Source organism: Oncorhynchus nerka, linkage group LG7 (genome assembly GCF_034236695.1).
Source record: "Oncorhynchus nerka isolate Pitt River linkage group LG7, Oner_Uvic_2.0, whole genome shotgun sequence".
Taxonomy (NCBI): domain Eukaryota; kingdom Metazoa; phylum Chordata; class Actinopteri; order Salmoniformes; family Salmonidae; genus Oncorhynchus; species Oncorhynchus nerka.
Window position 1 is genome coordinate 96272838 of NC_088402.1, and position 26071 is coordinate 96298908.

Here is a 26071-nt window from a genome sequence, read left to right on the forward strand (position 1 = left end):
GACCAAAATGTATGACGAATGTCGGACAGCTGGAGTTGAGTGGGAAGAAACATCTTATTTTTTGTTTATCTTCTTTGTCAATTCTTGAACTCAATTATGTCTAATTTATTTTTGATTCAATAAAAAAAAATAAAAAAAATAAAAAAAGGGGACAAACGGATTCGGTTCATTCATTCGTCCTAATGAGCCCTCCGGCTAGCGCCGCATTACATTTGTTTTCAGTTTGGATATTGGTTTGATATTCGGAGTTTGCTCGTCAGTACCTCTTCGATGGAAGGTCCTAAGATGATTAATGTGTATGTATCTAGAATCAAATAAAAATAGAGAGCAGTACAGTCCCCCTCCGTTCGATTATGTTTTCAAAAAGTTTACTCAATGTTGTTTTTAGTAGGGGAATAATTGTGCGCTCACGGCTAAGGGACCGTGATAAAAGTGCAACCAGCCGAACCTGGTGTGTACAGAAAAACATGTTCCTATATATTAAATGATTTAGACAGGAGCGCTACTTTGGTTTTAGGAGTGGGTGGGACATAACCGGGTTGGGGATCTGGGGGCCCAGCTAGCAATGAGGAATCTGCCCAGAAGCGGCCGTCTTCTGGTGCCCAGAACTGATTGAATCAGCCCAGAATCAAAATGATTGACTGCCCAGAATCGGCCCAATAGAGCTGCCATCTTATCGGCTCTTAACCAACCATGCTATTTTGTTGTTTTTTCGCATTGTTCGTAACTTGTTTTGTACATAATGTTGCTGCTACCGTCTCTTATGACCGAAAAGAGCTTCTGGACATCAGAACTGGGATTACTCACCTCAAATTGGACGAGGAGTTCTTCAATGAGTCGGACGTGATATACTACGGACGCCCGCCCAGACCCAGATCCCCGTGATTCGCTGGAAAAGGAAACGTAGGTTTCGCGGAAAGAAATCGGGATGCCTTGTGAGGATCAGGCGACGAGTGGCTAATCTGCCCTTGCCTTCCATTCTGTAAACAATAGCTGGTGCACGATATCTAAGGAAGTCCCAAGGTTTTACTCATCTGAGGTAGAGTATTTCATGATTCAGCTGTAGACCACACTATCTACCTAGAGAGTTTTCATCTGTATTTTTTGTAGCTGTCTACATACCAACACAAACCGATGCTGGCACTAAGACCGCACTCAATGAGCTGTATAGGGCCATAAGCAAACAGGAAGACACTCATCCAGAGGCGGCGCTCCTAGTGGCCAGGGACTTTAATGCAGGAAAACATAACTTAACTAAGTTTTACCTCATTTCTATCAGCATGTTAAATGTGCAACCAGAGGGGAAAAACTCTGGACCACTTTTACTCCAGACACAGAGACACGAACAAAGCTCTCCCTCGCCCTCCATTTGGAAAATCTGACCATAACTTTATCCTCCTGATTCCTGCTTTCAAGCAAAAATTAAAGCAGGAAGCACCAGTGACTCCGTCTATAAAAAAGTGGTCAGATGAAGCTGATGCTAAGCTACAGGACTGTTTTGCTAGCAAAGGCTGGAATACGTCCCTGGATTCTTCCGATGGCATTGAGGAGTACACCAGATCAGTCATTGGCTTTATCAATAATTGCATCGAGGACGTTGTCCCCACAGGCAACATTCGCATTGAGCTGCCGCTTTCAAGGAGCGGGACTCTAACCCGGAAGCCTATAAGAAATTCCCGCTATGCCCTCAAAACCATCAAACAGGCAAAGCTTCAATACAGGACTAAGATCGAATCGTACTACAACCGCTCTGACACTCGTCGGATGTGGCAGGGCTTGCAAACTATTACAGACTACAAAGGGAAGCACAGCCGAGAGCTGCCCAGTGTTACGAGCCTACCAGATGAGCTAAATAACTTCTATGCTCGCTTCGAAGCAAGTAACACTGAAACATGCATGAGAGCATCAGCTGTTCCGGATGACTGTGTGATCAAGCTCTCTGCAGGCGATGTGAGTAAGCAGGTCAACATTCACAAGGCCGCAGGGCCAGACGGGTTACCCGGACGTGTACTCTGAGCATGTGCTGACCAACTGGCAGGTGTCTTCACTGACATTTTCAACATGTCCCTGTCTGAGTCTGTAATACCAACATGTTTCAAGCAGACCACCATAGTCCTAGTGCCTAAGAACACCAAGGTACAACACATCCGCCCCGCTGATCCTCAACACGGGGGCCAGTCAGGGGTCCCCCTCCTGTACTCCCTGTTCACTCACGACTGCATGGCCAGGCACGACTCCAACACCATCAGTAAGTTTGCTGATGACACAACAGTGGTAAGCCTGATCATTGACAACGATGAGACAGCCTATAGGGAGGAGATCAGAGACCTGACTGTGTGGTGCAACAACCTCTCCCTCAACATGATCAAGACAAAAGGAGATGATTGTGCACTGCAGGAAAAGGAGGACCGAGCATTCTCATCAACAGGGCTGTAGTGGAGCAGGTTGAAAGCTTCAAGTTCCTTGGTGTCCACATCACCAACAAACTAACATGGTCCAAGCACACCAAGACAGACATGAAGAGGGCACGACAAAACCTATTCCCCCTCAGGAGACTGAAAAGATTGGGTCCTCAGATCCTCAAAAGGTTTTACAGCTGCACCATCGAGAGCTTCCTGACGGGTTCCATCACTGCCTGGTACGGCAACTGCTCAGGCTCCGACCGCAAGGCACTACAGAGGGTAGTGTGTACGGCCCAGTACATCACCGGGGCCAAGCTTCCTGCCATCCAGGACCTCTATACCAGGGCGTGTCAGACGAATGCCCTAAAAATTGTCAAAGACTCCAGCCACCCTAGTCATAGACTGTTCTCTCTGCTACATCATGGCAAGCGGTACTGGAGCGCCAAGTCTAGGTCCAAGAGGCTTCTAAACAGCGTCTACCCTCAAGCCATAAGACTCCTGAACAGCTAATCAAATGGCTTCCCAGACTATTTGCATTGACCCCCCCCCACACGCTGCTGCTACTCTCTGCTATTATCTGTGCATAGCCACTTTAATAACTCTAACTACATGTAGATAATTACCTCAATAACGGTGCCCCAGCACATTGACACATTGACTCTGTACCGGTACCCCGCAAAGAAAATCGTACTGGACTCGCGGTAGCTTCCATCGTGGTCACTTTTATGATTACAAACAAACTATACAAGTAGTGAGTGGAAATACAAGCAGACTATCTGGAAAGAAAATCGTATTGGACTTGCGGTAGTGCCGTAACGCTGGCTAGCGTATTAGCTCGATTTGGGCCTAACCTCACACCAAAGCTAGTTAGCGTTGCTAGCTAACAACTCAGAATATTGACCAAACTCAACCCCTGGATGTGTCAATTGTCAACAACTGATCTAGAAAATTGCTGAATTGGAAGGTAGAGTGTCTATTCTTCATCAGATTAAAGGAGATGAACAGCTTGATTGACTCTTTTCTTGAGTCTGCCCAAAATGTGGAGAACGAAGCCATATGCCCATGGCTTGTCACAGCGGCCTCGGAGGAGCCTGCGGCTGTGAGACGTGCTTTGATCCCTCTAGAAGAGCCTTGGCCATTACCGGGAGCAGTGCTCGAGCACCCAGTCTGCTCTCTCTGCTCCACCTCAGGAGCCTTGGCCATTACCGGGAGCTGTGCTCGAGCACCCGGTCTGCTCCACGCCCTCTGCTCCACCTCAGGAGCCTTGGCCATTACCGGGAGCTGTGCTCGAGCACCCGGTCTGCTCCACGCCCTCTGCTCCACCTCAGGAGCCTTGGCCATTACCGGGAGCTGTGCTCGAGCACCCGGTCTGCTCTCTCTGCTCCACCTCAGGAGCCTTGGCCATTACCGGGAGCTGTGCTCGAGCACCCGGTCTGCTCTCTCTGCTCCACCTCAGGAGCCTTGGCCATTACCGGGAGCTGTGCTCGAGCACCCGGTCTGCTCCACTCCCTCTGCTCCACCTCAGGAGCCTTGGCCATTACCGGGGGCTGTGCTCGAGCACCCGGTCTGCTCCACTCCCTCTGCTCCACCTCAGGAGCCTTGGCCATTACCGGGAGCTGTGCTCGAGCACCCGGTCTGCTCCACGCCCTCTGCTCCACCTCAGGAGCCTTGGTCATTACCGGGAGCTGTGCTCGAGCACCCGGTCTGCTCCACTCCTTCTGCTCCACATCAGGAGCCTTGGCCATTACCGGGAGCTGTGCTCGAGCACCCAGTCTGCTCTCTCTGCTCCACCTCAGGAGCCTTGGCCATTACCGGGAGCTGTGCTCGAGCACCCGGTCTGCTCCACTCCCTCTGCTCCACCTCAGGAGCCTTGGCCATTACCGGGGGCTGTGCTCGAGCACCCGGTCTGCTCCACTCCCTCTGCTCCACCTCAGGAGCCTTGGCCATTACCGGGGGCTGTGCTCGAGCACCCGGTCTGCTCCACGCCCTCTGCTCCACCTCAGGAGCCTTGGCCATTACCGGGAGCTGTGCTCGAGCACCCAGTCTGCTCCACGCCCTCTGCTCCACCTCAGGAGCCTTGGCCATTACCGGGAGATGTGCTCGAGCACCCGTTCTGCTCCACGCCCTCTGCTCCACCTCAGGAGCCTTGGTCATTACCGGGAGCTGTGCTCGAGCACCCGGTCTGCTCCACTCCTTCTGCTCCACATCAGGAGCCTTGGCCATTACCGGGAGCTGTGCTCGAGCACCCGGTCTGCTCCACTCCTTCTGCTCCACATCAGGAGCCTTGGCCATTACCGGGAGCTGTGCTCGAGCACCCAGTCTGCTCTCTCTGCTCCACCTCAGGAGCCTTGGCCATTACCAGGAGCTGTGCTCGAGCACCCGGTCTGCTCCACGCCCTCTGCTCCACCTCAGGAGCCTTGGCCATTACCGGGGGCTTGCTCGAGCACCCGGTCTGCTCCACTCCCTCTGCTCCACCTCAGGAGCCTTGGCCATTACCGGGAGCTGTGCTCGAGCACCCAGTCTGCTCCACGCCCTCTGCTCCACCTCAGGAGCCTTGGCCATTACCGGGAGCTGTGCTCGAGCACCCGGTCTGCTCCACTCCTTCTGCTCCACATCAGGAGCCTGGGCCATTACCGGGAGCTGTGGTCGAGCACCCGGTCTGCTCCACTCCTTCTGCTCCACATCAGGAGCCTTGGCCATTACCGGGAGCTGTACTCGAGCACCCGGTCTGCTCTCTCTGCTCCACCTCAGGAGCCTTGGCCATTACAGGGAGCTGTGCTCGAGCACCCAGTCTGCTCCACGCCCTCTGCTCCACCTCAGGAGCCTTGGCCATTACTGGGAGCTGTGCTCGAGCACCCGGTCTGCTCCACGCCCTCTGCTCCACCTCAGGAGCCTTGGCCATTACTGGGAGCTGTGCTCGAGCACCCGGTCTGCTCCACGCCCTCTGCTCCACCTCAGGAGCCTTGGCCATTACCGGGAGCTGTGCTCGAGCACCCGGTCTGCTCTCTCTGCTCCACCTCAGGAGCCTTGGCCATTACCGGGAGCTGTGCTCGAGCACCCAGTCTGCTCCACTCCTTCTGCTCCACCTCAGGAGCCTTGGCCATTACCGGGAGCTGTGCTCGAGCACCCGGTCTGCTCCACGCCCTCTGCTCCACCTCAGGAGCCTTGGCCATTACCGGGAGCTGTGCTCGAGCACCCGGTCTGCTCTCTCTGCTCCACTCCTTCTGCTCCACCTCAGGAGCCTTGGCCATTACTGGGAGCTGTGCTCGAGCACCCGGTCTGCTCCACGCCCTCTGCTCCACCTCAGGAGCCTTGGCCATTACCGGGAGCTGTGCTCGAGCACCCGGTCTGCTCCACGCCCTCTGCTCCACCTCAGGAGCCTTGGCCATTACCGGGAGCTGTGCTCGAGCACCCAGTCTGCTCTCTCTGCTCCACCTCAGATGTTCTGTTAGTAAACACTTCTCAGAGCCTTTAACCATGACCTTTATTCCTCAGAGCCTTTATCCATGACCTTTATTCCTCAGAGCCTTTATCTATGACCTTTACTCCTCAGAGCCTTTAACCATGACCTTTATTCCTCAGAGCCTTTATCCATGACCTTTATTCCTCAGAGCCTTTATCCATGACCTTTATTCCTCAGAGCCTTTATCCATGACCTTTATTCCTCAGAGCCTTTAACCATGACCTTTATTCCTCAGAGCGTTTATCCATGACCTTTATTCCTCAGAGCCTTTATCCATGACCTATATAACTCAGAGATTTAATCCGTAAACTGCATAATGGACCCAGTTTTAGCGTTCTCTTTCTTTTCATCAATTTTTACCTTCATGGCTGATAAACACGCCCCATTAAAACAACTTAGGGTTAAAACGAAACAAAAACTAATCCTTGGTTCTCCTGTGATTTGAAAATCCTTTTCCTGCAAAAGAATCAAGCATGGGCCTTGGCGAGAAAAACTGGTGAAACAGCTGATTGGCTGCTTTTTAGGCAATTGAGAAATAAATGGATCGGAGGAATAAAAAAGGTATTTTCTTGATGCTATAAGAGAGTCTGCTGGTGATCCCGCTAAACTGGTCACGATGGCAACACCCATCCGTAGCACACGCTCCAGCAGGTGTATCTCACTGATCATCCCTAAAGCCAACACCTCATTTGGCTGCCTTTCGTTCCAGTACTCTGCTGCCTGTGACTGGAACGAACTGCAAAAATCGCTGAAGTTGGAGACTTTTATCTCCCTCACCAACTTCAAACATCAGCTAACCGAGCAGCTAACCGATCGCTGCAGCTGTACATAGTCTATTGGTAAATAGCCCACCCATTTACACCTACCTCATCCCCATACTGTTTTTATACTGTTTTTTAAATTTATTTATTTACTTTTCTGCTCTTTTGCACACCAATATCTCTACCTGTACATGACCATCTGATCATTTATCACCCCAGTGTTAATCTGCAAAATTGTATTATTCGCCTACCTCCTCATGCCTTTTGCACACATTGTATATAGACTCCCCTTTTTTTTCTACTGTGTTATTGACTTGTTAATTGTTTACTCCATGTGTAACTCTGTGTTGTCTGTTCACACTGCTATGCTTTATCTTGGCCAGGTCGCAGTTGCAAATGAGAACTTGTTCTCAACTAGCCTACCTGGTTAAATAAAGGTGTTCTCAACTAGCCTACCTGGTTAAATAAAGGTGTTCTCAACTAGCCTACCTGGTTAAATAAAGGTGAAATAAAATAAAATAAATAAAATAAAATTCTGGAAAACTGTCAACTCACTTAGACCAGGAAACTCCTTGACTTCCCTGCCGAAGCAAATTACATCTGAACCTGGGATCATCAGTGACCAAACTGAAATTTGTGATGTTTTTAATAAGCATTTTTATTTCTGCTGGTTTTCTTTTTGAAAGAAAAAAATTGCCAACATGATCCTGACCGGTCTATTGTTTCAGTCCCTCGGCCTTCAGCTGATGTGGAAAACAGTAAGTCGGTTTTTTAATTTTCAAAAAGTCACAGAAGACGAGGTCTTATCTGCACTATCTGCTATAGATTCTAAGAAATCTTTAGGGGCTGACAATCTGGATCCAACCTGACAGAGCTTCAGAGGATCTGCAGAGAATAAATAGGAGAAAATCCCCAAATACAAGGGAGCTGAACAGATGATTAATGGAAAATTATTATTATTATTGTTTTTTGCTTGAATGACACGTCACTACTGGTCCCATTTTAAGTACATCATAGTGGCATCATACTTGATTCCAACCTTTCTTTCAGAAGCTAAAATCGAAAATAACCAAATTCAACCTAGCTCATTTCCGATCCATACAAAAAAAACTGGACTACAGAAGCAAAACTGTACCTCAATGCTATGATACTCCTCCACTTATCACACTACTTGACTAGTTGTGCCCAAGCTTGCTGTACAACATTAAAACCCATTCAGTCGATCTACAAAACAGGCTCTCAAAGTGCTTGATAGGAAGCCCAATAGCCTGTTACATCCTCAGAAAGCTCCTGGGTTTACGCATGTCTTGTATTCCAAGACCCTAAATGGCCTGGCTCCTCCCCTCCACTTAGTAACTTAGTAACAGAAAACCCATCCCCACGGCAGCAGATACACAAGGTCTGCCATGAGAGGTGACTGGATAGTTCCCTTATTAAGGAAAAGCATTCTCCGTGAGAGCTTTACATGTCTGGAACACAGCCATCTGACACAACTGCACAACATATCACACCTTCACAAAGAGACATGGCTGAAGACCAATCAGACTAGTGAATGTGGCTAAAGACCAATCAGACTAGAGAACATGAAGACATGGCTGAAGACCAATCAGACTAGTGAATGTGGCTAAAGACCAATCAGACTAGTGAACATGAAGACATGGCTGAAGACCAATCAGACTAGTGAATGTGGCTAAAGACCAATCAGACTAGTGAACATGAAGACATGGCTGAAGACCAATCAGACTAGTGAATGTGGCTAAAGACCAATCAGACTAGTGAACATGAAGACATGGCTGAAGACCAATCAGACTAGTGAACATAAAGACCAATCAGACTAGTGAACATAAAGACCAATCAGACTAGTGAACATAAAGACCAATCAGACTAGTGAACATAAAGACCAATCAGACTAGTGAACATAAAGACCAATCAGACTCGTCGTTTATCGATGGCGGTTATGATATCGTTTAGGACCTTGAGCATGGCTAAAGTGCACCCGTGACCAGCTCGGAAACCAGATTGCGGAGGGGGATGACCGCGACAGCTTTCCAATCTTTAGGGATCTCAGACGATACGAAAGAGAGGTTGAACAGGCTAGTAATAGGGGTTGCAACATTTTCGACTGATAATTTTTAGAAAGAGAGTGTCCAGATTGTCTAGCCCAGCTGATTTGTAGGGATCCAGATTTGGCAGCTGTTTCAGAACATCAGCTATCTGGATTTGGGAGAAGGAGAATGTTTATTTTATTTTAAGTGTTTCTAAAATCCTCTATCGAAAAAGTGAATGGTGGAAAAATGATTGAAGCCATTTCCTTGTTTGACTGCTAAGTTTGATGGATCTTATGACTCATACAGTGGTACTTCATACCAGTTGAATTTGATCAAATTAACCTAAAGCAACTTTGTTTTATTAATAAAATAAACCTGAATATATGTATATTGACTTAGTGTCAAATTTGTCTATAATTTGGTTGAAGCTTTGGTAGATGGCCTACAATTTTCTTTGAGAAGTTTTCTACATTCTGCCAATGAACTACAACACCCAGAATGCAACTCACCAAAACCCGGATTTCCGGTGAGGTATAAGGAGGGAAAATCTAAACATTCTGTCAACCCCCTTGCTAGCTACTTCTTTCTGTCGCCTACAGGTGTATTTGAAGCGAAAATCGACATAGTATTTTGTCCAGGTAAGCCCAAATATAATAATAATAATAATATACCCAACAAGTGTCCAGCATCATGACTAACGTAAATAACGTTAGTTGACACAAAGCTTCTAACTTAGCTACTGTAACGTTATAGAGCTAGCTACGGTTGGTCTGTAGTTAACTAACTCGTTACTTAGCGAACTAGTTAAACATGTATTTCACCGGGTGTCTCAGAGCGAGAAAATGCAGAGGACCTCCCGTCTGAAGCGCGAGTTACAACTGCTTAGCATGGAGCCTTCGCCGGGGATCACTTGCTGGCAGACCGAGGGGAAGATGGACGAGCTCCGGGCCCGTGAGTATCAATCAATCAACTTATCGATCAGTCAGTCGTACGGTTATGTAGCCTCTCGGTGGGTGCTAGTATATGTGTTGAAGGAACTCTTTTCATGCATCCGCCATTGATAGCCTATTGGTGTTAATCAATAATATATACCGTATATTATAAACATACGTTTATAGTAGTGATCAATGATGTCGTTTTATATAGATATAAACGTCTGTAGGTGTTGTTACTGTTCCTTGTCCCGTGTAGAAATAGTGGGCGGAGCTGAGACTCCGTTTGAAGGAGGAGTCTTCTCGCTGGAGATCATAGTTCCAGACAGGTATGATGTGACTGACATAACACACACATCTCTGAGTAGATACAGGTCTAGTACATGTTTTAGGTACAATCATTCTCTCCTAACCCTCCAGGTATCCCATTGAGCCCCCTAAGTTCTCTCTTAACCCTCCAGGTATCCCATTGAGCCCCCTAAGTTCTCTCTTAACCCTCCAGGTATCCCTTTGAGCCCCCTAAGATGAGATTCCTGACCCCCATCTACCACCCCAACATAGACAACAATGGTCGCATCTGTCACGATGCCCTCAAACTACCACCCAGGGTAACATACACACACACACACACACACACACACACACACTCAAACTACCACCCAGGGTAACACACACACACACTCAAACTACCACCCAGGGTAACATACACACACACACACACACTCAAACTACCACCCAGGGTAACATACATACACGCCCACCCAAGATACAACATGGACAGCCAACCTCTGCACCATGTGTAGCACCTCTTCTCTCTCTGTGTGTGTGTGTGTGTGTGTGTGTGCAGGGTGCGTGGAAACCTTCCCTGAACATCTCCACAGTGCTCACCTCCATACAGCTGCTGATGGCTGAACCCAACCTTGACGACCCACTCATGGCTGACATAGTGAGTAACAATCATTCACTGTCCCCATAGCTGATATAACAGACAGACTGACCCCATAGCTGATATAACAGACAGACTGACCCCATAGCTGATATAACAGACAGACTGACCCCATAGCTGATTTAACAGACACTGTCCCCATAGCTGATATAACAGAACTGACTGATATAACAGACACTGACCCCATAGCTGATATAACACAGACTGACAGACTGACCCCATAGCTGATATAACAGACAGACTGACCCCATAGCTGATATAACAGACAGACTGACCCCATAGCTGATATAACAGACAGACTGACCCCATAGCTGATATAACAGACAGACTGACCCCATAGCTGATATAACAGACAGACTGACCCCATAGCTGATATAACAGACAGACTGACCCCATAGCTGATATAACAGACACTGACCCCATAGCTGATATAACAGACAGACTGACCCCATAGCTGATATAACAGACAGACTGACCCCATAGCTGATATAACAGACAGACTGACCCCATAGCTGATATAACAGACAGACTGACCCCATAGCTGATATAATAACAGACTGACCCCATAGCTGATATAACAGACACTGACCCCATAGCTGATATAACAGACAGACTGACCCCATAGCTGATATAACAGACAGACCCCATGATATAACCCTGACCCCATAGCTGATATAACAGACACTGACCCCATAGCTGATATAACAGACACTGACCCCATAGCTGATATAACAGACACTGACCCCATAGCTGATATAACCCCATAGCTGATATAACAGACAGACTGACCCCATAGCTGATATAACAGACACTGACCCCATAGCTGATATAACAGACAGACTGACCCCATAGCTGATATAACAGACAGACTGACCCCAGACAGACTGAGCTGATATAACAGACAGACTGACCCCATAGCTGATATAACAGACAGACTGACCCCATAGCTGATATAACAGACAGACTGACCCCATAGCTGATATAACAGACAGACTGTCCCCATAGCTGATATAACAGACAGACTGTCCCCATAGCTGATATAACAGACAGACTGACCCCATAGCTGATATAACAGACAGACTGACCCCATAGCTGATATAACAGACAGACTGACCCCATAGCTGATATAACAGACAGACTGACCCCATAGCTGATATAACAGACACTGACCCCATAGCTGATATAACAGACAGACTGACCCCATAGCTGATATACACTATATATATATATATATATATATGCAAAAGTATGTGGACACCCCTTCAAATGAGTGGATTCGGCTATTTCAGTCACCCGTTGCTAACAGGTTTATAAAATCGAGCACACAGCCATGCAATCTCCATAGACAAACATTGGCAGTAGAATGGCCCGTACTGAAGAGCTCAGTGACTTTCAACGTGGCACCGTCAGAGGATGCCACCTTTCCAACAAGTCAGTACATTACATGTCTGTCCTGCTAGAGCTGCCCTGGGCAACTGTAAGTGCTGTTTATTGTGAAGTGGAAATGTCTATGAGCAACAACGGCTCAGCCACGAAGTGGTAGACCACACAAGCTCACAGAATGGGACCGCCGAGTTCGGAAGCTTGTAGCGTGTAAAAATCATCTGTCCTCAGGTTCAACCTACCGAGTTCCTAACTACCTCTGGAAGCAACGTCAGCACAAGAACTGTCTGTCGGGAGCTTCATGAAATGGGTTTCCATGGCCGAGCAGCCGCAGACAAGCCTAAGATCACCATGTGCAATGCCAAGCGTTGGCTGGAGGGGTGTAAAGCTCACCGCCATTGGACTCTGGAGCAGTGGAATCGTGTTCTCTGTTGTGATGAATCACACTTCACCATCTGGCAGTCCGATGGACGAATCTGAGTTTGGCGGATGCCAGGAGAATGCTTAGTGACAACTGTAAAGTTTGGTGGAGGAGGAATAATGGTCTGGGGCTGTTTTTCAGGGTTCAGGCCTCTTAGTTCCAGTGAAGGGAAATCTTAACACTACAGCATAACAATGACATTCTAGATGATTCCGTTTGGGAAGGCCCTTTCCTGTTTCAGCATGACAATGCCCCCCATCCATACAGATCCATACAGAAATAGTTTGTCAATATCGGTGTGGAAGAACTTGACTGGCCTGCTCAGAGCCCTGACCTCAACCCCATCAAACACCTTTGGGATGAATTGGAACGCAGGCCTAATCACCCAACAATAGTGCCCGACCTCACTAATGCTCTTGTGGCTGAATTTAAGCAAGTCCCCTCAGCAATGTTCCAACATCTAGTGGAAAGCCTTCCCAGGAGAGTGGAGGCTGTTATAGCAGCAAAGGAGGGACCAACTCCATATTAATGCCCAGGATTTTGGAATGAGATGTTGGACGAGCAGAGTTGATGTCGGTCCTGTAGCCCTCACACACTCCCCAGTGGCTGGCTGGGTCTGGCTCTGGATGGGCCCGGCTCCCCAGTGGCTGGCTGGGTCTGGCTCTGGAGCGGCTGGGCCTATGCCCTCCCGGCCCTTCCATTGCAGCACAGTCAAGTGAAATCCATAGATTAGAGCCTAATTAATTTATTTCGATGGACTGATATCCTTATTTGAAATGGTTGCATGTCGCGTTTTTATCTTTTTGTTCAGTATAATTCATAATTAATCATCATTTTGGTGGGTGCATTGGCCCTATTTCACACATGTACAAGTGTGTATTAATATACGTGTGAATTGGAAATGTGTTTTTAGTTTTTTTTCCGTATCCCAACTCCCCCTCAGTGATGTTATCCGTCTGTCTGTTTCTCTCCCAGTCATCAGAGGTGAAGTACAGCAAGCAGGTTTATCTGGAGAAGGCCAAGAGATGGACAGAGAAACACGCTGTTCAGAGCAACAAGGTAATGTTAACCAGGTGGACCGTAGACACACACTGAGTGACTGTATGCAGTGGTGTCTTCTCTCCACAAGGTGGTGCTGTAACGTCATGTCACAGTCAGTCCACTATGCAGTGGTGTCTTCTCTCCACAAGGTGGTGCTGTAACTTCGTGTCAATGTAGTCATGTTATGTAGTGGATGAGGGGTCCTGGGAGTGTGGTGTGCCATGAAAATAACCTCAACGAAACAGAGGAGATGATCGTGGACTTCAGGAAACAGCAGAGGGAGCACCCCCCTATCCACATCGACGGGACAGTATTGGAGAAGGTGAAAAGCTTCAAGTTCCTCGGCGTACACATCACTGATGATCTGAAATGGTCCACCCACACAGACAGTGTGGTGAAGAAGGCACAGCAGCGCCTCTTCAACCTCAGGAGCCTGAAGAAATTTGGCTTGTCACCAAAAGCACTCACAAACTTTTACAGATGCACAATCGAGAGCATCCTGTCGGGTTGTATCACCGCCTGGTACGGCAACTGCTCCGCCCACAACCGTAAGGCTCTCTAGAGGGTAGTGAGGTCTGCACAACGCATCACCGGGGGCAAACTACCTGCCCTCCAGGACACCTACACCACCCGATGTTACAGGAAGGCCATAAAGATCATCAAGGACATCAACCACCCGAACCACTGCCTGTTCACCCCGCTATCATCCAGAAGGCGAGGTCAGTACAGGTGCATCAAAGCTGGGACCGAGAGACTGAAAAACAGCTTCTATCTCAAGGCCATCAGACTGTTAAACAGCCACCACTGGCTGGCTACTCAACCCTGCACCTTAGAGACTGCTGTCCTCTACATAGACATGAAATCACTGGCCACTCAACCCTGCACCTTAGAGACTGCTGCCCTCTATACATAGACATGAAATCACTGGCCACTCAACCCTGCACCTTAGAGACTGCTGTCCTCTATACATAGACATGAAATCACTGGCCACTCAACCCTGCACCTTAGAGACTGCTGTCCTCTATACATAGACATGAAATCACTGGCCACTCAACCCTGCACCTTAGAGACTGCTGTCCTCTATACATAGACATGAAATCACTGGCCACTCAACCCTGCACCTTAGAGATTGCTGCCCTCTATACATAGACATGAAATCACTGGCCACTCAACCCTTGACCTTAGAGACTGCTGTCCTCTATACATAGACATGAAATCACTGGCCACTCAACCCTGCACCTTAGAGACTGCTGTCCTCTACATAGACATGAAATCACTGGCCACTCAACCCTGCACCTTAGAGACTGCTGTCCTCTATACATAGACATGAAATCACTGGCCACTCAACCCTGCACCTTAGAGACTGCTGCCCTCTATACATAGACATGAAATCACTGGCCACTCAACCCTGCACCTTAGAGACTGCTGTCCTCTATACATAGACATGAAATCACTGGCCACTCAACCCTGCACCTTAGAGACTGCTGCCCTCTATACATAGACATGAAATCACTGGCCACTCAACCCTGCACCTTAGAGACTGCTGTCCTCTACATAGACATGAAATCACTGGCCACTCAACCCTGCACCTTAGAGACTGCTGTCCTCTATACATAGACATGAAATCACTGGCCACTCAACCCTGCACCTTAGAGACTGCTGTCCTCTATACATAGACATGAAATCACTGGCCACTCACACACAAGCATTTAGTTAGATACTACTGCACTGTTGGAGCTAGAAACACAAGCATTTAGTTAGATACTACTGTACTGTTGGAGCTAGAAACACAAGCATTTAGTTAGATATTACTGTACTGTTGGAGCACAAGCATTTAGTTAGATATTACTGCACTGTTGGAGCTAGGAACACAAGCATTTAGTTAGATACTACTGTACTGTTGGAGCTAGAAAGACAAGCATTTAGTTAGATACTACTGCACTGTTGGAGCTAGGAACACAATCATTTAGTTAGATACTACTGCAACCCTGCACCTAGAAACACAAGCATTTAGTTAGATACTACTGCACTGTTGGAGCTAGAAACACAAGCATTTAGTTAGATACTACTGTACTGTTGGAGCTAGAAACACAAGCATTTAGTTAGATACTACTGTACTGTTGGAGATAGAAACACAAGCATTTAGTTAGATATTACTGCACTGGTGGAGCTAGAAACACAAGCATTTAGTTAGATACTACTGCACTGTTGGAGCTAGAAACACAAGCATTTAGTTAGATACTACTGTACTGTTGGAGCTAGAAACACAAGCATTTAGTTAGATACTACTGCACTGTTGGAGCTAGAAACACAAGCATTTAGTTAGATATTACTGTTGGAGCTAGAAACACAAGCATTTAGTTAGATATTACTGTTGGAGCTAGGAACACAAGCATTTAGTTAGATACTACTACACTGTTGGAGCTAGAAACACAAGCATTTAGTTAGATATTACTGCACTGTTGGAGCTAGAAACACAAGCATTTAGTTAGATATTACTGTTGGAGCTAGGAACACAAGCATTTAGTTAGATATTACTGCCCCGTTGGAGCTAGAAACACAAGCATTTAGTTAGATACTACTGCACTGTTGGAGCTAGAAACACAAGCATTTAGTTAGATATTACTGTTGGAGCTAGAAACACAAGCATTTAGTTAAACTACTGTACTGTTGGAGCTAGGAACACAAGCATTTAGTTAGATATTACTGCACTGTTGGAGCTAGAAACACAAGCATTTAGTTAGATACTACTGTACTGTTGGAGCTGGGAACACAAGCATTTAGTTAGATACTACTGTACTGTTGGAGCTGGGAACACAAGCATTTAGTTAGATACTACTGCACTGTTGGAGCTAGAAACACAAGCATTTAGTTAGATACTACTGCACTGTTGGAGCTAGAAACACAAGCATTTAGTTAGATACTACTGCACTGTTGGAGCTAGAAACACAAGCATTTAGTTAGATACTACTGCACTGTTGGAGCTAGAAACACAAGCATTTAGTTAGATACTACTGCACTGTTGGAGCTAGAAACACAAGCATTTAGTTAGATACTACTGTTGGAGCTAGAAACACAAGCATTTAGTTAGATATTACTGTTGGAGCTAGAAACACAAGCATTTAGTTAGATATTACTGCACTGTTGGAGCTAGAAACACAAGCATTTAGTTAGATACTACTGTACTGTTGGAGCTAGAAACACAAGCATTTAGTTAGATACTACTGTTGGAGCTAGAAACACAAGCATTTAGTTAGATATTACTGTTGGAGCTAGAAACACAAGCATTTAGTTAGATACTACTGCACTGTTGGAGCTAGAAACACAAGCATTTAGTTAGATATTACTGTTGGAGCTAGAAACACAAGCATTTAGTTAGATATTACTGTTGGAGATAGAAACACAAGCGTTTAGTTAGATATTACTGCACTGTTGGAGCTAGAAACACAAGCATTTAGTTAGATACTACTGTTGGAGCTAGAAACACAAGCATTTAGTTAGATATCACTGCACTGTTGGAGATAGAAACACAAGCATTTAGTTAGATACTACTGCACTGTTGGAGCTAGAAACACAAGCATTTAGTTAGATACTACTGCACTGTTGGAGCTAGAAACACAAGCATTTAGTTAGATATTACTGCACTGTTGGAGCTAGAAACACAAGCATTTAGTTAGATATTACTGCACTGTTGGAGCTAGAAACACAAGCATTTAGTTAGATATTACTGTTGGAGCTAGAAACACAAGCATTTAGTTAGATATTACTGTTGGAGCTAGAAACACAAGCATTTAGTTAGATACTACTGCACTGTTGGAGCTAGAAACACAAGCATTTAGTTAGATACTACTGCACTGTTGGAGCTAGAAACACAAGCATTTAGTTAGATATTACTGTTGGAGCTAGGAACACAAGCATTTAGTTAGAAACTACTGTACTGTTGGAGCTAGGAACACAAGCATTTAGTTAGATATTACTGCACTGTTGGAGCTAGAAACACAAGCATTTAGTTAGATACTACTGCACTGTTGGAGCTAGAAACACAAGCATTTAGTTAGATATTACTGCACTGTTGGAGCTAGAAACACAAGCATTTAGTTAGATATTACTGCACTGTTGGAGCTAGAAACACAAGCATTTAGTTAGATATTACTGCACTGTTGGAGCTAGAAACACAAGCATTTAGTTAGATATTACTGTTGGAGCTAGAAACACAAGCATTTAGTTAGATACTACTGCACTGTTGGAGCTAGAAACACAAGCATTTAGTTAGATATTACTGTTGGAGCTAGAAACACAAGCATTTAGTTAGATATTACTGTTGGAGATAGAAACACAAGCGTTTAGTTAGATATTACTGCACTGTTGGAGCTAGAAACACAAGCATTTAGTTAGATACTACTGCACTGTTGGAGTTAGATACTACTGCACTGTTGGAAGAAACACAAGCATTTAGTTAGATATTACTGCCCTGTTGGAGCTAGAAACACAAGCATTTAGTTAGATATTACTGTTGGAGCTAGAAACACAAGCATTTAGTTAGATATTACTGTTGGAGCTAGAAACACAAGCATTTAGTTAGATACTACTGTACTGTTGGAGCTAGAAACACAAGCATTTAGTTAGATACTACTGCACTGTTGGAGCTAGAAACACAAGCATTTAGTTAGATACTACTGTACTGTTGGAGCTAGAAACACAAGCATTTAGTTAGATATTACTGCACTGTTGGAGCTAGAAACACAAGCATTTAGTTAGATACTACTGCACTGTTGGAGCTAGAAACACAAGCATTTAGTTAGATACTACTGCACTGTTGGAGCTAGAAACACAAGCATTTAGTTAGATACTACTGCACTGTTGGAGCTAGAAACACAAGCATTTAGTTAGATATTACTGTTGGAGCTAGAAACACAAGCATTTAGTTAGATACTACTGCACTGTTGGAGCTAGAAACACAAGCATTTAGTTAGATACTACTGCACTGTTGGAGCTAGAAACACAAGCATTTAGTTAGATATTACTGCACTGTTGGAGCTAGAAACACAAGCATTTAGTTAGATATTACTGCACTGTTGGAGCTAGAAACACAAGCATTTAGTTAGATATTACTGCACTGTTGGAGCTAGAAACACAAGCATTTAGTTAGATATTACTGTTGGAGCTAGAAACACAAGCATTTAGTTAGATACTACTGCACTGTTGGAGCTAGAAACACAAGCATTTAGTTAGAAACTACTGTACTGTTGGAGCTAGAAACACAAGCATTTAGTTAGATATTACTGCACTGTTGGAGCTAGAAACACAAGCATTTAGTTAGATACTACTGCACTGTTGGAGCTAGAAACACAAGCATTTAGGTAGATATTACTGCACTGTTGGAGCTAGAAACACAAGCATTTAGTTAGATATTACTGCACTGTTGGAGCTAGAAACACAAGCATTTAGTTAGATATTACTGCACTGTTGGAGCTAGAAACACAAGCATTTAGTTAGATATTACTGCACTGTTGGAGCTAGAAACACAAGCATTTAGTTAGATATTACTGCACTGTTGGAGCTAGAAACACAAGCATTTAGTTAGATATTACTGCACTGTTGGAGCTAGAAACACAAGCATTTAGTTAGATACTACTGCACTGTTGGAGCTAGAAACACAAGCATTTAGTTAGATATTACTGTACTGTTGGAACTAGAAACACAAGCATTTAGTTAGATATTACTGTACTGTTGGAGCACAAGCATTTAGTTAGATATTACTGCACTGTTGGAGCTAGAAACACAAGCATTTAGTTAGATACTACTACACTGTTGGAGCTAGAAACACAAGCATTTAGTTAGATACTACTGTTGGAGCTAGAAACACAAGCATTTAGTTAGATATTACTGCACTGTTGGAGCTAGAACACAAGCATTTAGTTAGATATTACTGCACTGTTGGAGCTAGAAACACAAGCATTTAGTTAGATACTACTGTACTGTTGGAGCTAGAAACACAAGCATTTAGTTAGATACTACTGCACTGTTGGAGCTAGAAACACAAGCATTTAGTTAGATACTACTGTACTGTTGGAGCTAGAAACACAAGCATTTAGTTAGATACTACTGTTGGAGCTAGAAACACAAGCATTTAGTTAGATACTACTGTTGGAGCTAGAAACACAAGCATTTAGTTAGATATTACTGCACTGTTGGAGCTAGAAACACAAGCATTTAGTTAGATATTACTGTTGGAGCTAGAAACACAAGCATTTAGTTAGATATTACTGCACTGTTGGAGCTAGAAACACAAGCATTTAGTTAGATATTACTGTTGGAGCTAGAAACACAAGCATTTAGTTAGATATTACTGCACTGTTGGAGCTAGGAACACAAGCATTTAGTTAGATATTACTGTACTGTTGGAGCTAGAAACACAAGCATTTAGTTAGATATTACTGCACTGTTGGAGCTAGAAACACAAGCATTTAGTTAGATACTACTGCACTGTTGGAGCTAGAAACACAAGCATTTAGTTAGATACTACTGCACTGTTGGAGCTAGAAACACAAGCATTTAGTTAGATATTACTGCCCTGTTGGAGCTAGAAACACAAGCATTTAGTTAGATATTACTGTTGGAGCTAGAAACACAAGCATTTAGTTAGATATTACTGTTGGAGCTAGAAACACAAGCATTTAGTTAGATACTACTGCACTGTTGGAGCTAGAAACACAAGCATTTAGTTAGATATTACTGTTGGAGCTAGAAACACAAGCATTTAGTTAGATACTACTGTTGGAGCTAGAAACACAAGCATTTAGTTAGATACTACTGCACTGTTGGAGCTAGAAACACAAGCATTTAGTTAGATACTACTGTACTGTTGGAGCTAGAAACACAAGCATTTAGTTAGATATTACTGCACTGTTGGAGCTAGAAACACAAGCATTTAGTTAGATACTACTGTACTGTTGGAGCTAGAAACACAAGCATTTAGTTAGATACTACTGCACTGTTGGAGCTAGAAACACAAGCGTTTAGTTAGATATTACTGTTGGAGATAGAAACACAAGCATTTAGTTAGATACTACTGCACTGTTGGAGCTAGAAACACAAGCATTTAGTTAGATACTACTGCACTGTTGGAGCTAGAAACACAAGCATTTAGTTAGATATTACTGCACTGTTGGAGCTAGAAACACAAGCATTTAGTTAGATATTACTGCACTGTTGGAGCTAGAAACACAAGCATTTAGTTAGATATTACTGCACTGTTGGAGCTAGAAACACAAGCATTTAGTTAGATACTACTGCACTGTTGGAGCTAGAAACACAAGCATTTAGTTAGATACTACTGCACTGTTGGAGCTAGAAACACAAGCATTTAGTTAGATACTACTGCACTGTTGGAGCTAGAAACACAAGCATTTAGTTAGATACTACTGCACTGTTGGAGCTAGAAACACAAGCATTTAGTTAGATATTACTGCACTGTTGGAGCTAGAAACACAAGCATTTAGTTAGATATTACTGTTGGAGCTAGGAACACAAGCATTTAGTTAGAAACTACTGTACTGTTGGAGCTAGAAACACAAGCATTTAGTTAGATATTACTGCACTGTTGGAGCTAGAAACACAAGCATTTAGTTAGATATTACTGCACTGTTGGAGCTAGAAACACAAGCATTTAGTTAGATATTACTGTTGGAGCTAGAAACACAAGCATTTAGTTAGATACTACTGCACTGTTGGAGCTAGAAACACAAGCATTTAGTTAGATATTACTGCACTGTTGGAGCTAGAAACACAAGCATTTAGTTAGATACTACTGCACTGTTGGAGCTAGAAACACAAGCATTTAGTTAGATATTACTGTTGGAGCTAGGAACACAAGCATTTAGTTAGATACTACTGCACTGTTGGAGCTAGAAACACAAGCATTTAGTTAGATATTACTGCACTGTTGGAGCTAGAAACACAAGCATTTAGTTAGATATTACTGCACTGTTGGAGCTAGAAACACAAGCATTTAGTTAGATATTACTGCACTGTTGGAGCTAGAAACACAAGCATTTAGTTAGATATTACTGCACTGTTGGAGCTAGAAACACAAGCATTTAGTTAGATATTACTGTTGGAGCTAGGAACACAAGCATTTAGAAACTACTGTACTGTTGGAGCTAGGAACACAAGCATTTAGTTAGATACTACTGCACTGTTGGAGCTAGAAACACAAGCATTTAGTTAGATACTACTGCACTGTTGGAGCTAGAAACACAAGCATTTAGTTAGATATTACTGCCCTGTTGGAGCTAGAAACACAAGCATTTAGTTAGATATTACTGTACTGTTGGAGCTAGAAACACAAGCATTTAGTTAGATATTACTGTACTGTTGGAGCTAGAAACACAAGCATTTAGTTAGATATTACTGTTGGAGCTAGAAACACAAGCATTTAGTTAGATATTACTGCACTGTTGGAGCTAGAAACACAAGCATTTAGTTAGATATTACTGTTGGAGCTAGAAACACAAGCATTTAGTTAGATATTACTGCACTGTTGGAGCTAGAAACACAAGCATTTAGTTAGATATTACTGTACTGTTGGAGCTAGAAACACAAGCATTTAGTTAGATATTACTGCACTGTTGGAGCTAGAAACACAAGCATTTAGTTAGATACTACTGCACTGTTGGAGCTAGAAACACAAGCATTTAGTTAGATATTACTGTTGGAGCTAGAAACACAAGCATTTAGTTAGATATTACTGCACTGTTGGAGCTAGAAACACAAGCATTTAGTTAGATATTACTGTTGGAGCTAGAAACACAAGCATTTAGTTAGATATTACTGCACTGTTGGAGCTAGAAACACAAGCATTTAGTTAGATACTACTGCACTGTTGGAGCTAGAAACACAAGCATTTAGTTAGATACTACTGCACTGTTGGAGCTAGAAACACAAGCATTTAGTTAGATATTACTGCCCTGTTGGAGCTAGAAACACAAGCATTTAGTTAGATATTACTGTTGGAGCTAGAAACACAAGCATTTAGTTAGATACTACTGTTGGAGCTAGAAACACAAGCATTTAGTTAGATACTACTGTTGGAGCTAGAAACACAAGCATTTAGTTAGATACTACTGTTGGAGCTAGAAACACAAGCATTTAGTTAGATACTACTGCACTGTTGGAGCTAGAAACACAAGCATTTAGTTAGATACTACTGCACTGTTGGAGCTAGAAACACAAGCATTTAGTTAGATACTACTGCACTGTTGGAGATAGAAACACAAGCATTTCACTACACCCACAATAACATCTGTTAAATATGGACCAATAACATCTGTTAAATATGGACCAATAACATCTGTTAAATATGGACCAATAACATCTGTTAAATATGTGACCAATAACATCTGTTAAATATGGACCAATAACATCTGTTAAATATGGACCAATAACATCTGTTAAATATGGACCAATAACATCTGTTAAATATGGACCAATAACATCTGTTAAATATCGACCAATAACATCTGTTAAATATGGACCAATAATATTTGTCTTCTCGCCACAAGGTGGTGCTGTAACTCCCCGTCAGGAATGTGATGACGCTTCTATTTAGTGAACGTGTTCATTCTAGAAAGATACCATTTTATTAAGGGAACTGTAGCTGCAGAGATACCAGGCCATTTTATTAAGGGAACTGTAGCTGCAGAGATACCAGGCCATTTTATTAAGGGAACTGTAGCTGCAGAGATACCAGGCCATTTTATTAAGGGAACTGTAGCTGCAGAGATACCAGGCCATTTTATTAAGGGAACTGTAAGCTGCAGAGATACCAGGCCATTTTATTAGAGGGAACTGTAGCTGCAGAGATACCAGGCCATTTTATTAAGGGAACTGTAGCTGCAGAGATACCAGGCCATTTTATTAAGGGAACTGTAGCTGCAGAGATACCAGGCCATTTTATTAAGGGAACTGTAGCTGCAGAGATACCAGGCCATTTTATTAAGGGAACTGTAGCTGCAGAGATACCAGGCCATTTTATTAAGGGAACTGTAGCTGCAGAGATACCAGGCCATTTGATTAAGGGAACTGTAGCTGCAGAGATTTTATTAAGGGAACTGTAGCAGGCCATTTGATTAAGGGAACTGTAGCTGCAGAGATACCAGGCCATTTGATTAAGGGAACTGTAGCTGCAGAGATACCAGGCCATTTTATTAAGGGAACTGTAGCTGCAGAGATACCAGGCCATTTGATTAAGGGAACTGATGCTGCAGAGCTTAATATGCTGTTCAATGATCAAATATCTCCTGACTTAAGTTCAGTATTCCATTTGAAGAGCACGTAGTATATTTTAATGCTTGCCTTCAGCAGTTAATTAATAGTGTGTGTGTGTGTGTGTGTGTGTGTAGGGTGGTGTGGTGGAGACCGTGGACAGTGCCGGAGCTCAGGTCCTGAAGAGAGAAGCTCAGGTCCAGCCGCCGGCCCTGAAGAGAGAAGCTCAGGTCCAGCCGCCGGCCCTGAAGAGAGAAGCTCAGGACAAGACGGAGGAACACCCCAAGAGAACGTGTGTGTAGCGCGTCACACATTTTGTCCCGTTGTGTTGGGAACAGTAATTACTTCACTTTGTCTTGAAGTGTTTGAGATTTTCCCTTTTTATATCGTTATGTACAGACTAAGGCTGGGATTCATGTCTTTATTTAGTATTCAGCTCACACACGTGTTATTCTGAGGAGTGAAAGCATACCTGTTGAGAGGGGTCGACCTGGTGGTAGTTGTCAGTTTTAATACAGTACCCAGGTTCAATATGGGACTTAATTTGACTGTTGGAAAAAGAGCTGCTGTGGAAATGATCGTCATGCTGCTTACTCCAATTTAGATTCTTCTTTTCTTATTAAAATATAAATAAATAAAATATGTTTTGAAGCTAACTTGAGTTGAACATTTTATTTATATATTTAACATTGGAATGTGTAATCACATAAAACAAAAGACCAGTCATCTCTACTCGTATAAAACCATTTTTATTCAACCATAACTTTTAACAGGTATTTCATTCAATAAAAACTGTTTTTACCATATCAACAATAGAAGGTATGTACATCCAAAGGAACAAGTCAGTTTGTAACAAACTACAGGTTATATTTTATATGCGTTGTGTTAAAACAAAGGGGAAATGTTTTTTATTTTTAGAATGGTCGGTTGCTTAGCAACAAGACTGAGTGTGGAACTATGGAGCCAAACTGACAGGGTGGAACTATGGGGCCAAACTGACAGGGTGGAACTATGGAGCCAAACTGACAGGGTGGAACTATGGAGCCAAACTGACAGGGTGGAACTATGGGGCCAAACTGACAGGGTGGAACTATGGGGCCAAACTGACAGGGTGGAACTATGGGGCCAAACTGACAGGGTGGAACTATGGGGCCAAACTGACAGGGTGGAACTATGGGGCCAAGCTGACAGGGTGGAACTATGGGGCCAAACTGACAGGGTGGAACTATGGGGCCAAACTGACAGGGTGGAACTATGGGGCCAAACTGACAGGGTGGAACTGTGGGGCCAAACTGAAACTGTGGGGCCAAACTGACAGGGTGGAACTGTGGGGCCAAACTGACAGGGTGGAACTATGGGGCCAAACTGACAGGGTGGAACTATGGGGCCAAACTGACAGGGTGGAAACTGACAGGGTGGGGCCAAACTGACAGGGTGGAACTATGGGGCCAAACTGACAGGGTGGAACTATGGGGCCAAACTGACAGGGTGGAACTATGGGGCCGAGCTGACAGGGTGGAACTATGGGGCCGAACTGACAGGGTGGAACTATGGGGCCGAACTGACAGGGTGGAACTATGGGGCCAAACTGACAGGGTGGAACTATGGGGCCAAACTGACAGGGTGGAACTATGGGGCCAAACTGACAGGGTGGAACTATGGGGCCAAACTGACAGGGTGGAACTATGGGGCCAAACTGACAGGGTGGAACTATGGGGCCAAACTGACAGGGTGGAACTATGGAGCCAAACTGACAGGGTGGAACTATGGGGCCAAACTGACAGGGTGGAACTGTGGGGCCAAACTGACAGGGTGGAACTGTGGGGCCAAACTGACAGGGTGGAACTGTGGGGCCAAACTGACAGGGTGGAACTGTGGGGCCAAACTGACAGGGTGGAACTGTGGAGCCAAACTGACAGGGTGGAACTATGGGGCCAAACTGACAGGGTGGAACTATGGGGCCAAACTGACAGGGTGGAATTATGGGGCCAAACTGACAGGGTGGAACTATGGGGCCAAACTGACAGGGTGGAACTATGGGGCCAAACTGACAGGGTGGAACTATGGGGCCAAACTGACAGGGTTGGAACTATGGGGCCAAACTGACAGGGTGGAGCTATGGGGCCGAACTGACAGGGTGGAACTATGGGGCCGAACTGACAGGGTGGAACTATGAGGCCGAACTGACAGGGTGGAACTATGAGGCCGAACTGACAGGGTGGAACTATGGGGCCAAACTGACAGGGTGGAACTATGGGGCCAAACTGACAGGGTGGAACTGTGGGGCCAAACTGACAGGGTGGAACTATGGGGCCAAACTGACAGGGTGGAACTGTGGGGCCAAACTGACAGGGTGGAACTGTGGGGCCAAACTGACAGGGTGGAACTGTGGGGCAAAACTGACAGGG

General features: G+C 44.6%; 1 protein-coding gene across 2 annotated transcripts; it reads left to right on the forward strand.

Moving 5' to 3' along the window:
- Positions 1 to 9185: 9185 nt before the first annotated feature.
- On the forward strand, positions 9186 to 24319 carry ube2t (ubiquitin-conjugating enzyme E2T (putative)). Of its 2 annotated transcripts, XM_065021014.1 has the most exons (8): positions 9186 to 9312; positions 9508 to 9625; positions 9866 to 9935; positions 10109 to 10214; positions 10454 to 10552; positions 13332 to 13415; positions 23801 to 23860; positions 23894 to 24319. In XM_065021014.1, exons 2-8 carry the CDS (start codon positions 9517 to 9519, stop codon positions 23963 to 23965), a joined length of 600 nt encoding a protein of 199 aa, XP_064877086.1. In that variant the 5' UTR covers positions 9186 to 9312; positions 9508 to 9516; the 3' UTR covers positions 23966 to 24319. The 2 variants fall into 2 exon arrangements, with proteins under 2 accessions (XP_064877086.1, XP_064877085.1); XM_065021013.1 differs by having other exon boundaries at positions 23801 to 24319.
- Positions 24320 to 26071: the final 1752 nt, after the last annotated feature.

What these genes read in the sequence shown, in the direction of transcription:
- ube2t (XM_065021013.1), top strand. Translation starts at nt 9,517, where the DNA reads ATGCAGAGGACCTCCCGTCTGAAGCGCGAGTTACAACTGCTTAGCATG. An exon ending in GAGATCATAGTTCCAGACAG is followed by an intron (nt 9,936 to 10,108) that starts GTATGATGTGAC and finishes TTAACCCTCCAG; the next exon opens with GTATCCCTTTGAGCCCCCTA. An exon ending in ACCCACTCATGGCTGACATA is followed by an intron (nt 10,553 to 13,331) that starts GTGAGTAACAAT and finishes TTTCTCTCCCAG; the next exon opens with TCATCAGAGGTGAAGTACAG.